Source organism: Elgaria multicarinata, chromosome 1, assembly GCF_023053635.1.
Source record: "Elgaria multicarinata webbii isolate HBS135686 ecotype San Diego chromosome 1, rElgMul1.1.pri, whole genome shotgun sequence".
Taxonomy (NCBI): domain Eukaryota; kingdom Metazoa; phylum Chordata; class Lepidosauria; order Squamata; family Anguidae; genus Elgaria; species Elgaria multicarinata.
Window position 1 is genome coordinate 22975243 of NC_086171.1, and position 14264 is coordinate 22989506.

Below are 14264 nucleotides of genomic sequence, written 5' to 3' on the forward strand. Positions count from 1 at the left end.
CCAAGATTTTATAGGAAGGTTAGAAGAGTAAGCAGGAGCACACTTCATTTGCCTGTTACCAGAAATAGGGATGGAAACCCAAATTGGGCACGCCATCATCTGTAGATGAGAACAGAGCCACAAAACATTCATTTTCTTTGTCATTTCTGGTGAAACCTGGTAACTTAAGAAAGCAACCTACTTCTGAAGTAGGCTTAAAGGAGAAGCACCAAAGGAACAAGAGGCTTTTCTATAATAGAAGGGAGCGAAGGAAAAGGAGTACAATGGCAGTGGGCTGTAACTTCGTTGTAGACATAAAATTGGAAGAGGAAGAGTTTTTGATGAAAGGACATAAATCAAAGAAAACTGTCCAGAGTGTGGGGAAACAGGAACATGGTGATGCTTCTAGACTTACTTTGCAAAATAAATTAGCATCAAAGTTTAGAAAGGAAAGAACTAGCACCTCCCTGGAAGTGTGGTCTCATAAAAAAGATGCTGTTCTTGAGAAAAATTCTACCAGTTCATTCTTAGAAACTGAACAGAAAATCCAAAGCTGCCTGAAGAATGCAAACAGTTTGATAAGAGAGCACAGATGTACCTTGGTAAAATCAGGGCATCACAAGGAAGTTAGAAATCTTACTGAAAAGGATGAGAGTTCAGTAGCAGGGCTAGAATCTCAGAAAGTAACAGAGAGCCTGCAGAAAAGCAACACCTGCTCTGCCTCCGAAGGGGGACCTCAGCAGAAAACATGGTACTTTAGAGAGAGAACTAAACCAGTTTGGTCAGAGCAAAAGGCTTTCAGAAACCAGAACAAAAGAGGGAGAACAAAAAGGAAGTGCATATCTAACTTAGAGCCTAGTATACTGAGCTTAGGAGTTCTGAAAAGTAAAAAAAGGAAAAGGGACATTGGTTGCTGTAAATCTCAGCTGCAGGACTCTGAGAAATGCGCAAGGCACCCAGTGAAGGTGAGGTCATCTTCTGTACCACACCTTTCAAGTGATAATCTTGTGGAAGGAACTGAGAGTCTAGTGAAGAGCTCCAAGTTGAAGTTGGTAAAACCTCGGGAGAAAAAGAGAAAAAGAGAAAATAACTCTTCTGGGGCCCTGACCCTGTCAGAATTGCAGGAAGATGTAGAGGCTTCAAAACAAAAACGTAAACAGTTATTGACGCGTGTAGCAAATCTTGAAGAGAATAAAAAGTGTAGAAGCACTGCAGAAGAAGGAAGGCATAGGATGGTAACGCGAGCTTTTTTGAAATCAAAGACATATAAAAGTGGTGAGAAGCTTAGCTGGAAGCCAGAGAAGATTGTTAGGGAAGTTCCTGGGTGTAGGCAAGGGATCTTTAAAAAGCAAATGGCTGCAGAACAAATGGTGGATTGTGCCCCCACAGAAGATCTGTTAGTTACCAGAGTAAGGGGTAGGAGAAAAAAACAGTCAGGTGGAAAGGATGAAATTGTGGCTTCAACTGAACTTAAAAAAGAGATCAAAATATCTAGTAAGGATGCTTATTCTCTCTTTCTCTATATTGTTATGACCTTGCACTTTACTTCTGTTTTTCCCACCCTTTATTACTTGATCATTTTACTTAGTAAACCTTATTGCCTTCAAATTTAATACAAACACCTCAAACATTTCCTCATTTTTAAATTGTGGAAATGGCAACTAGAAAAATAAAGTAGACAGCATTGTAATTTTTGTTGAAACGTTTTACAAACTACAATTCTTGCTGGAGACAAGGTCTGAAAGTCCATTTTTTTAAAAGTAACCCCTTGAAAAATGAAAAACCTTCAGTCAGTACTAGGAAGCATTGCTTGTTTATTTAAGTTCACCTTTACATTTTGGCTAAGAAAAGTACAAAACACAATTTTAGTATGTCCTGAAAATTAAGCTATTGAAACAATTTAATATGCTTCATTTTGAGATGTTTAACTAAATATTTGCAACGGGGTATTCAGGAGCTAATGTGTTTTAAATGGGGAAAATCTTTGAAAGTGGCAGAGTTAGAGACCTAAAAATGCCAAGCTTTCTTATGGCCTTGGGTGCTTTTAACTATATTTTATTTTTAAAAAAGAAAATGTAGTCTATTTTGTTGAATATGTTATTTACTTTTTCTTTGGCATTTCATTGCTCAGATTCTGTATAGCTAGATTGCTGTTCTGGACATGTTTGCAAAATTATTAGACCAAATTATTTTAGCACCCTAAAAGGAATTGTTTATAAAACAAACACACACACAAAATGTAGCAGTAAGTGTATTGCTGGATTAATGCCAGCTATAGTGTTTTAGAACTCACATTTTTATTTATAAAACAACTTGTTATGCTAGCTACTATTAGAGTTGCAGTTTAATGAACATTTTTATGTATAAGTGTACATTTTATTTATGGTGAAGTACTGCCTTGTTTATTAGAATGCATTAAACATTAGATAAATTATAATTCCTTTTTTTTTTAATCAGGAGAGCAACCCCCTGAAGTTTTAAGCGTACAGCATGGAAAGCTACAAGAGACTGAACTGAGTACTTCTCAAAATTGCAATAGACAGAATCTGCTAGAGCATATTGCATGTCTTCCAATATCAAAATCAAATGAGATTGAAAGCAAAGATCCTGTTTGCCCTTGTTTTCAGAAGAAAGCTAAAGTATATTGTGATGTTACCTCTTTTCATGTTACAAACATCAAATGTCCACAGCTTTTGGATATAAAAGTAGTTGAAAACAAAGCAGAAAATAGCATATCTGTAGAGCACCAGGATGAAAAACTTAAGTTGCTTGCTGTGCAAAATGTCTTTCCCTGCAGAGTAGAAAAAATTCCAGTAGTGAAATTGCTTGACTGCTGCTACATTAAAGCGTTGTTAAAATCTACAAGTGTCAAGACCTATAAAGCTGATTGTGGATCCCTGCATGTTGTACTTGGTGAAGGGAAGATTGTCTCTTCTAGTAGGAGTATGGGACAGAATGATCTGAGTAGTAGCCCTAGCATAACGCAAGCTAGAAGATCACTCCCACAAAAAAGCATATTGGTTGAAAAAGTGATGTGCCAAAATAATAATAACTCAAGATGTCAAAACGGAAAGCAATTGAGGGAAACTAAGCGGTTCTCGAATTTGAAAAAACAGAGCAAAAGGATTAAAATGTCAAAGGACCCAGAAAAATCAGCAGTCCATACAAACAATGAGTGTGGACTGCAAAGAGAAGATACTGCCACAGCAGATTCTTCAACAATTCTGGAAAAACTAAACTTCAGTGAAACAACTTCCTTATCTTTACTTGATCATACCCCTGACTTCATTCTGGAGCAGCCTCTGCAAAAACCTCAATATCAGCTTGCCAACTTGTCTAGCAATGAAAAGGTGAGTGAAGCATGCTTGGTTACATCCGATGCCAGTGGCTTTGAGAAATCTGAGGTCCTCAAAAAACATGACCTTGAAGTAAAGAGCATAGAAGCCCAGATTGGTTTTGGCAATGAAGTGCGAGGTAATGATTTCATAGTAAAGACACTATTCAGTGAAAAAATTACCAGTTGCAACAAAAATATTGCTGACTGTATGAAAAGAGGGGGGAAAACACCCAAAGGAAAAACAGTAGGTAAAGTTGGAAGGAAATTGCAGCTAAACACCTGTCAAAGAGCAGTCCCAATTTTTGGTAAAAATGTTTGGCCCCATGAATCATGTGCCAGAACTTCTTTGTGGGTTCGTAAAAATCATGTATCTGACTTTGAAAAAGATTTTTTAAGAACTACTGATTCAGTAGTTAACTCTGGGCAAGTGGAACTATATAAACCATTGACAGGTACTAGCAAAGATTTTGCAAATAATTTAATGGCTCATACAACAAAACTTACTAATCAAAGCCCAACTTCAGAATCTCTACTTTATGTATGCAAAGCTCCCTCAGCTATTGATAATGAAAATAAATTTTCCTCTGTGGATGTGGAAATATGTGAACAGTACACGTCTAGCAATAAGATTGTAAAGAAATCAAAAATGGCTTCAAATTCACTAGTGAAAGATGCTAAAAATAAAGGAAATATAACAAAGAGAGCTATTTCCATAGATACCCAGATTGGTGCATTTGCAGACAACAAAAAAAGTAAGAGGAATTGCCAGAAGACCTCAGTAGCTAAACGAGAACTACCATTGAAAACATTAATCACAGGGAATTTATCAAACTTCAGAATTCCTTTACTGAAGGATAAAAATGAATTGAGAAAAGGAGAATACATTAGATCATCAGAAAGAGATAATTGCAATCCTTTGGACATACTAGAAGATTCTATTGCTTCTGTAAAGAAAGCTAGAGCTAAAGAGATTTCATCTTATGTAAACTCTAAGAATCACTTCCAGTTTGAGCAGATTAATAGTATTACCATATTGGAGGAATATGCAGATCAACTTGGCAGTGATGTTCCTGACAAACTTTCTAAAAAGAAAAGTGTTCATAATAAAAATATAAGAGCTTCCCATGTGAACGAGTTGGAATCGTCAACTTTGAAAGGTAGTCCTGGCTTTTTGAGTACTGGATATGTAAAGCAAATGCTGGACTCTAGTTTGGCACCAGAAACTAATGATGAAGGTAATTGCAGCAATTACTCTGCAGAAGACAAAGCTAACTTTGCAGATGTTCTTAAGGCTTATGAAGATGATGTTCTTGTGATAGATGTAATTGAGGATGACCCTGATCTGTTTGGAGATACTGATGAACAAGAACCTGCAAACATAAACTCTAGCATTTTCTTAAAAGAAAAATTAGAGTTAGGATCAGAGTCCCCATATCTTCCAAGGAGCCAACATCTGAAGTGCTATCCCAGGTAGGCATGTTCTCCTGAAATATTTGTATAATGGATATTTTTGGTCTTTATATACTTACCATCTGGCTAGTCTTAAAGCACAGTTCACTCTGGTAGGCTTGTATAAGAGATTTTCTTAGAGAGTGTTGATCCCTAACAGTTGGGACTTCCTTTCTTTAAAGCAGGGGTGGAGAATCTTTTTTTGTCTGGGGACCAAACTCGTTCTGGACCAGCATGTCAGAGGCTACATACCAGCAGTGGGCATGTAGCCCCGACATGATTCCTATTCTCTCTCCCATACACACACACACTCTGTCACTCACGATGGGTTAATCTGCCCAAATGGCCTACTCTGAGAACTGAAGCTTGGCAAAATGGGCATAGTAGGCTGTTTGTATAATATACACGCATAATGGTTAGCAACCCATCATGGCTTAGCGGGGGGTGGGGGGGTGAACCTAGCCAAAGGCAGCAAGGAAGTTGGTGGGCCAGGTCAGGGGGCCCCATAGCCTGTATTTAGCCTGTGGGCCAGAAGTTCCTCAAGTCTGCTCTAAAGCATATTCAGGGCTCAGCTACACCTATGAGCCTTATGGAACAAGTGGGGAGGATCTTGGGCTTTCTGGCTTCTGGGATCCTCCCCCATTGTCCAAACGCCAGTGCGACACCCTGAGAGCCAAGAGGGATGTTCTGGTGCGGCACATGGTTTTTTTGGGGGGGAGGTTGGAAGAAAGAGCAGGTTGCGCAATTGCATGGCCCCAATCCTCTGAAAAAGTAAGTAAAAAATAATAAACTTAAAAGTCAGTGCTGAAAAGTGCCAGCAGCCATCCTGGGGATGGTGAAATTGCTTCCCCCCACCCTTGATGGGCACGGAGTCACCTTGTGCCAAATCCATGCCCGTTTAAAGAACCCTGCTACTTGGGAAGAGGGAGGACCCGGAAGCCTGCACAACACCACCCACAGTTCTCAGGGTTCTCCCACTGCGGGGGGAAACGGGATAAAAGTAGGCCATTTTATCCTGGAGGATGTGAGTGGTTGTCCCTGGATGACCCCAGGATCTCATCTGTGTCATCTGTATGCACAGGGACGACCTCGAGCTGACCCCGGGATAAATGGATGGTGTAGACATACCCTCAGTTTAGAATTTGAAGGGATAGATTAGAATTTATGGTAGTGAGGTCAGTGGGAGTTGGGGAACACCAGTCATGAATTTTCTACTTATTTCTCTTAAGCACCAGATATTATCACACTGATCTATCAAAGTGATAGTTTAAGGGGAAAATGAAGCACATCAGACTTGAAAGCAGATGGGAGAAGAAAGTTCTTTTAGAATTTTGAATGGCAGTAATAGTCTACAACATTAATTATTTTAGGGTGTAATCCCATTCAAGTTTAGACAGGAAAACGTCCTGTAACTCCTAGCATTCTCCAGACACCATTCCTCAGACAAACATTTTTCTAGCTAAACATTCATAGGATTGCACCCTTATTTTATTTTTTAAATAGTTCTCAGAAGTACTGTATGTAGCATTTAGAAATACCTTTCTGTATAGGTGTCATAAAGCAACTAACCACTTAGCTTATTCCAAAGATTATTTTGATTATTTTTTTCATTAGTTATCCAGTAGTCGGCTTTGTGGTTAGCTGAACATGGATGACATACTTATGGAGCTATAAGTAATGTTAAAGACTGCACCGTGGTAGCTGCATTTATTTTCCATCACTTTTTCCTTTAAACATCTGTAGATCAATAGAATATAATCAATTAGGAAAGGCATATAATCTCAGTGCTGTCTACTACATATTATATTGTGGAGGCAATAGTGAATGGGCAACCTACTTTTAATACTCCAAGTGTCACACTTCTCATATATGTTTATCTTGTGTTGTAAATTCTCTTTATGGAGTAGCAATCTCTTTGGAAGGATGCGTTTAGAATGCATAACAGTTTTGAGACAAGTAAATTACTCACCTTGCAATTGGCAGGTAAAACTGAAATGTGCCTTTAAAAGCAGAGGTTATGTGCACCTTTTAAAATTGTGAAACTGCTATGCTAAATTCTTCAGCTTTTATGATGTATCTTGTCTTGTTTTATTTTATTCTGTGAATGATAACTAATGAACATAACAAATTAACACGAAACCACAAAAAATGGTTCTAGGATAATGTTATCCAGTTATCTAGGATAACACCTTCATACCTAAGTTTCAATAATATTTGGATGTGGGGCTCAATCTTCACATTTTAATGGCAAAATTGTGTCCACTCCTAACCTTTAGGCAGATTTCATTACTACAGCTGTAAAATGGAGAGACAGAACTGAGTTCAAGTCTTTTAGCCAGACTCCAGAACCTAAAATGATTAAGGTCTTGTAAAAACTAGACTTGGTTAATAAAACAACTTTATGTGGCAAGGGAATACTTGTTAAAGTAATGGGCAGAGGGGTGTGAGCGGCATCCATGAGACTATATTGTATACATTCTTGAAAACATTTATATATACCCTTGAAATATCCAGGTTGTCAGTGAAAATTGGCCAGATGCCTGCAGAAATTATGAACAGATTAGTCCTACTCTGCCGATATTGAGCAGCTATGAGAAAAGAAACAAATGTAGCAGTACTAATTACATCACCTTTTCATTTAGGGAAGTATAGGATATCATTACATGTTTGGGGTAGAATAATTCTTTCCTTTTCTAGGAGAACAGAACCCTCTTATAGCCTTAGCCAGACAAAGCCTCAGTGCGGTCTAAAGGACCTTTAAGACCATCTACAAAATTTCAGCATCTTGAAAAAATCACTCTGGATCTGAATCTTGAATGTCTTCCCTTTCATGATCAGGTTAAGAGGATTCCAGCCCTTGCCTATCCTTGGCTAGGGTTCCCTTTTCTTCCAGCTGCTCACTTCTCTCCTGGTCAACCTTTTCTGTGCAAATTGGTAGAAAAGTTGAGCTAAGCCCATTTACGGTTCTGTCAGTGTCACAATTTATATATGATTCTGAGACATCGCTTCCCCTTAGCTGGGTTCTTCACTTCAGAAGTGGCGAGTTATATTTTCTGTAATTATTGAAGGTGGAGAATTTGCCAGAAGATCTTGGCTGCAACACTCTAAGGAAAGAGAAATACAAGGGCAAAGAATTTGGGAGCCGAATTGTTGAGGGTGGCTGTGGCACAGAGAATATAAACATGTTCTATCTAAATTGTATGGTGTGTGTTTTTTTCATTTAGAATTTTTTTCTTCATCTATCTAAATTTTATAAAATCTACTTATTTACAGAGACAAACCTATTCATGATCATGGAACATTGAAATCTGTCACAGATGCCAAAATTTCATTGACAGAAGGTAATAATGGTAGTAATTAAAAAGAAAATAGAAGTTTGTGGGGAAAATATTCGAAATTGGTGTTAGCACACCATCCTGCCCAGTTGTGTATACTCTTAAATGGCACTCTTACTTCGCTTTACCCAAATTCCAACAACTAAGTGATGTCATTGACCCCCAAAGCAAAGGGCATTTGTGAAATCAGGTTCCCTTCGTAGCAGCAGAATATGCCCCTTTCATCCCTAACCCTGGGCAATGTTTGTTTTTCCAGAAAGTTCTGATAATTTCTAATAGACTAAGAAATAACAATACTATTGAAGCGATTCAGGGCAGGGATTAGGTTCAATGTAAACTCCAGCAGCTGATGTTAATATATATATTTGTACACAGTACTTTCTGTAACTACATAGCACCTCAGGCACTGGCCCTATTCACATGTAGCAGCAGCAGATTCTGGGTTAATTAACCCATGATTTGCAGCAGTGTATACTTGGCATGTGCTGCCACCATTTTAAATAAGCAACCTTGTGAACAATCTGATCAAACGTTGTTCCATGAAGTGTGAATCTAGACACTATGGGTTAATAGGCGTTAAACAACCCAAACTTCATCTAACAATTAATTGTAGGTTAACTTTGGTTTAACCCATAGTATCTGGGTTCACACAACACAGACGAACCTCCAATAGGGCTGATCAGGTTGTATGTTCAGAATGACCCTGGCAAATCATGGATTAACCCATGATTTGCCATTGCTGTATATGAACTGGTCACTATGTTTGAGATGGGTCTGCACCCTGTCCATTCAGTCCCTTTTCAGAGGCCTTCCCTCCCTTGGTTTTCTGCCTCAACCATTTCATCCTTACTTAGCTATCAACTTCTTCCTATCTGCTGTTACTGTACCACTCCCCCCCCCCGCATCATGCACAGGCAGTGTTTAATTTTCTTACTGAGAGTTATTGGGGCTCTCATGTCTGCCTTGAATCCAATCCCTACTATGTAGAGACATGGCTATCCTTAGTGATGAAGGAAAGTATTTGCCATGCATTCAGAGGCATGCTATTGTTTCACATGTTCCAACCCTGAACTCTGTCTCAAAAAAACACCAGGTCTGGACTCCCTCTAATTAAGCCTTGTATTTCAAACTTCCTATCAATGTTCTCTCTCATACACAATATAACATTGTGTATAGCACAACTCGGCTGATGCTTAGGGTTGGAGTTTGAACCTTAATTGTCAGACAGTCAATGTTTGTTGCTGTAACCAGCGATAGGAGACCTGGTAACTTCCAGATATTTTGGGTTACAACTGCCATAACCCCGATGATTGGCCATGCTGGGCTTATGGAAGTTGTAGTCCAAAACATCTGGAGGGTACCAGGTTTACTGTCGGGCATAGTTAACCACTGCCATGGGATATTGTAGTTTTTTAGCTAAGATTTAATTAGAAGTAGTCTGGAAGGCTTTGGGCCTGTTTGGCCTCTGCAATGTTAGAATCTGTGTGAGTTGATTTCTCTCAGTGTTCTTCGAGCAGGGATAGGGGGGTGGCCCTACTCACGCAGCCACCTGCTTGTTTTGACCTTGGCAGAGAAGCTGTCTGTGATAACTTGATAAAGAAAGGATGGGGGTTTGCAGAAGAATTGCCCAGATTGAAGTGTCATCTTGGTGGGCTGAGCAGTGCCGCCCTGTTTGGACAGGGGCATTGCTGAAAGGCTCAAAGCCTCTGTCTGTCAAGTGGTCTGGAAGAGGCCTACGCCTTCTTTTTTAAGCTGGTGCATGGAATCATCCATGGAAGTGTCAGTTCAGAAAACTTTATTCAATTCAATCAGCTTTTGCTTCTCTATTTTAGTTAAGTAGAATTGGGATATGAAATCTGGGATTTGTATGATGTATACATTGCATCTTAAGTCCTCAGGTTATATATAAAATAAATGTTTGATCAGATTCCCAACAAAGAAACTGTGGATCTCAAATTCAGATCCCTGAAACTGCTCTGGATGGGTTTCAGCTTTTCATGCTCTTAAGCCAAATTGCTTAGCAGTTAGCTTGCTTTAGGATGAAAGTTGACCTTGAATCTCCTTCTAAACTAACTCTGTGAGGGTTAACCTGTAATAATATAACCTGTATTATTACATTTGCTGTTTTTTCCTGGAAAGTCAGGGTCAATCTACCTCTGATTGCAGCAGATCTGCTTGTTTAAACCCAGTTGTGCTTCAGTCATCTAAAATGGGGTCAAATCCTAATTGAAGAGCAAAAGGAGAATGTTGGTGAAAGGAGCTGCATTTTCTCCTCACATTTGTATGTTGCCTGGGTGGTCTGTGTGCCTGACTATGTGGTATTTTTAATGTCCTGACAGGAAGGAACCAAATACAGTTGCTGAGCAATAACCAGTGCAGTTTAACTCCCTGTGGGAGCTATGTTGTACTCGTAGTCCTTTGTGCGACCTGCCCTATTATCCAAATTCTAGTAATATATTTATCTGAATCCTTTTAAAATACCAAGATGTAGCCACTACTCATGACAGCACTGGTCATTAAAGACATGCTGATCTGCTGGTGCCATAATATAGCCAAATATTTGTTCTCCCCTTTAAATAAAAATATTTCAAACAAAAATACCAGCTGTTCCACGCAGCACTATTCTTAATCTTTTCTTGTTAACTTGGTATTTTTAAAGATTACCGGGCTATTTCATGGAGAACAATTATTCTTGGTACTTTTTATATTGAAGCATAAAATGAGTTATGTATTAGCATATTCGTGTAATAAGTACAGTTGTTTCAGGACTTGGGATGTATGAAACTTCTGCCATTGATCATATGTTTAATTGTGCAGCATTATCTTTTACCACCTTAAGAATTTTATGTTCATGACAAGAGTTACTTTTAAACAGTTAACACCGTCTGAATACAGGTGAAATGATATACTCAGTTTCCAAATTAAGCATTCTGTTCTCACTGTCAATATAATTCAACAATACGTCTTGCATTATTTTTCCAGTTGATGAAATTAAATCCGAGTCCCTAAGTGGAATCAGTTCTGTAGGAGGTGTAATAGAATCATCTCTTGAGGATGGGCAGGTGACTGAAACAGATGATCTTGCAAAGAGTTTTGACATAGATAAAAAGGTACGTAAGAGAATTGATTTTTTGTGTGTAAAAGGTAATGTGACTACATAATATGTAATTTATTTGAGGAGACTTACCTTTATATTTTACAATACTTACAGCACAATCCAACGTATGTTTACTTGGAAGTCAGTGCCACTGAGATCACTAATTTCCAAGTAAGTGTAACGCTTACCTGGAATAAGTCCCATTAACTCAGTAGAGCTTTCTGAATAGACATATATAAGATTGCGGTATTAGGGACCTCTGTTGCTTTAAAACTGAGATTCGTTAGGTGGGTAGCTGTAAAACCTTTCGAGAAGAAAATCTAGCATGATGCCTTAATTTTTCTTTCATGGATCTTAGACATTTATATTGGCAGAAAACCTTATCTATTTATCAAAATTAAGCAGAACACACAAATTAGAAATTAAGGTTATAAATGCTCATATCTAACTTATAACAGCAGTTCAGTAATGCAGCAAGGTATATAGGGAATCTCCTTTCTTGTTTTGGCAAGCTTTGTTGTTGCTTCTGTATTAGTGGATTGGATTAGAAATAGATTATCTCTGGTGGTTGGGCAACACGCAGCCCATGGGCCAAATGCACCCAAGCCTTTTTGTGTGTGTGACCCCCATTGCCATATATCCTGACAAAATTCAGCACCAGCAAAAAAGATGGAGATTTCTCTTTAAGACAAGGCGTATAAACAAGATACCTTGTTTCAAAGCAAAATTGCACTTCCAGACACGGAGGGTCATGGCTCTTGTTGGGTTCTGGGTGAGGGAATTGCCCCCAGAATTGCCCACTCTGCTCTATAGGCAATCATCTCTCCTATTCCTCTTAAATATTCTATGAACCAGAAGGCTATGTTATAAAATGGAAACATGAGTTTCAGTTTATTTTAACTAAGTTGTGTCCTTTATCTTACAGTACAAATTTTCAGAGAAAATGCTTGCTGTTAAAGAAGAAGAAATAAATGTTCAGGGAATTGCAAAAATGTATGTATTCAAGTAGTAATGTTAAAGTAAACCCAATTAAGTAAAGAAAATGAAAGGGCATTTTTTTCATAATCACCTTTTCTAGCTTTCTTTTTCTTTGCTCTTAGACAGAAGTTACAAAGATAGAATAACTGGCCCAAAGCTCTAGAGCCTCCTGAAGAGAGTGTGCCTAGGGTGTGCACCACAACTGGGGAAAAAACACCTTTTCCCGGTTGCCACCCACCTAGCCTCTGGTGGGGAGGGAACCCAAAGAAGGGTTTCATAAAGACTACGGGGCTGTCTGTATGTCTTCAAAGCCCCACGGTGTCTGTGAATCAGTGCTATATTGGTTATACAATGCAGCCACTGATTAGCAGACTCTGCAGGGCTTTGCCTTGAAGCTGCACTTTAAAGAAGTCAGGGACATACCCTGATCCTTTTTTCAAAGCAAGATCACCACGACTGTTGAGACATTGCTCCATAGTTGATCCTGGGGCGTTCTGGGCCGATGGTAACCCCTGATTGGTTGCTGGAAGCCAAGAAAGAGGATGGGGGCAGTCTCGAATACCCAGATGGCCAGAAAGCTGCACCCTGTAAGCGTGGGGATTTTCCACCCCCATCCCTCAGCAGTGGTATTGCGGCGAAACAGAGCCGTGAAGACAGGCCCTAAGAACCAGGCAGGTTCATGTGGCAACAGTCCACCCCTTAGATACCCAGGTCTCAAGCTATATATTGCTTTAATGGTTAAAACTAGAACATTGAATTGTTCTCAGAAAGGGACCAAAAACTCGTGTTAAAACTCATGAGACGTTCTAGTTGATGAGGTCTTACAATCTAAACAGTTGTATTTTAAAGCAACTGAGATTTGACTAGTCTTCAGAGACAGCTCAATGTGCAATACATTACACTAATCTAATATAATAATAATTAATAATATAGTTCTTACCTGCCTCTCCACTTGGATCGAGGCGGGGAACAACAGTGAATATAAAACACATAAAAACTGATTAAAAACATAGTATACATCATTAAAACATCCTTAAAACATTCTAAATTTCACTGTAATCACAGAATGGATAACTGGTCAAAGTACCATTCTGGCCTCAGCTGTTGAAAGACACTTTGTGCCACAAATGCCATTTACACATCAGAAGGGCAGACTTTAACCACCACTTGAACACCACTTCCCAGCTCAAGTAAACTACCTGTTAACAGTGCTTCTATCATAACTGGATTGAGCTTCATATTGTCGGCCCTCTTCCAGTCCATTACTGATCTGAGACAACTGTTCAGCATGTCCAGTGCTTTAGCTGAGTTTGATGAAAACAATAAATTGAACTGGGTGTCACCATCAGTAGATAACCACACTCAGAGGTTTCACATACATATAAATCATGTGGAGCTTTGTGGCATGCAATAGTACATGTGCCATGGAGTAGAGAAATAGTCCCCTATCTAGAACTACCCTCTATGACTTCCTTAACCCTAATGCTGTAGCTCAATAATAAGGGGTATGTTGTATGAGAAACTGGGATATAATCTTTTTATATAATGCCTGTTCACCGTAATGCCTGTCTATAGTAGTGATGTATGAACATTTCTTCCTGTTTGCAAATCATGCAAACATACCCAGTTTATAACACCGAATGCTAATGCGAGCAGCAACACAATTCTCGGGAAATTTCCACCATTTCCCAAACATGTGTTTGTGTTCAAATGTGCACTTCCGAAAGCGTGTTTATGTGCATTTTCAAAAGTATATATTTGTGCAAGTTCCCCCCCGCCATCCCCATTTTCAAACTGTAGCCTATGGAGGAAAATGCACATGCCCTGCTTTCTAACAGTCCAGTTATACAACTATAACTTATAGTTACCCCTTGTTGTCAATCTTTTGAATAACTTACTAATAGAAATTTTGAAGGCATTAGGAGCAACCAATTTCTGCTGCAAAATTCTAGTAGGCAATTAGAATAGATGTGGGACTCAAGAGAAAATCTTTAGCTGCTCACCTAAAGAGGCAAGCGGACAAGTGTGGTAGTCTGTAATATGGGGATGGGAAACCTCTGGCCCACCTGCCAAATGTATACCTCCTGAG

At 38.9% G+C, this 14264-nt stretch overlaps 1 protein-coding gene across 1 annotated transcript in view; it reads left to right on the plus strand.

Moving 5' to 3' along the window:
• Nucleotides 1-254: 254 nt before the first annotated feature.
• TOPAZ1 (testis and ovary specific TOPAZ 1) overlaps nucleotides 255-14264 on the plus strand; it is a 54315-nt gene continuing 40305 nt past the window's right edge. Inside the window, exons 1-5 of the mRNA XM_063147601.1 lie at nucleotides 255-1473; nucleotides 2437-4786; nucleotides 8039-8106; nucleotides 11083-11210; nucleotides 12123-12190. Coding sequence (XP_063003671.1) covers nucleotides 264-1473; nucleotides 2437-4786; nucleotides 8039-8106; nucleotides 11083-11210; nucleotides 12123-12190 — 3824 coding nt within the window. The 5' untranslated portion in view covers nucleotides 255-263. The remainder of the gene's footprint in view (nucleotides 1474-2436; nucleotides 4787-8038; nucleotides 8107-11082; nucleotides 11211-12122; nucleotides 12191-14264) is intronic.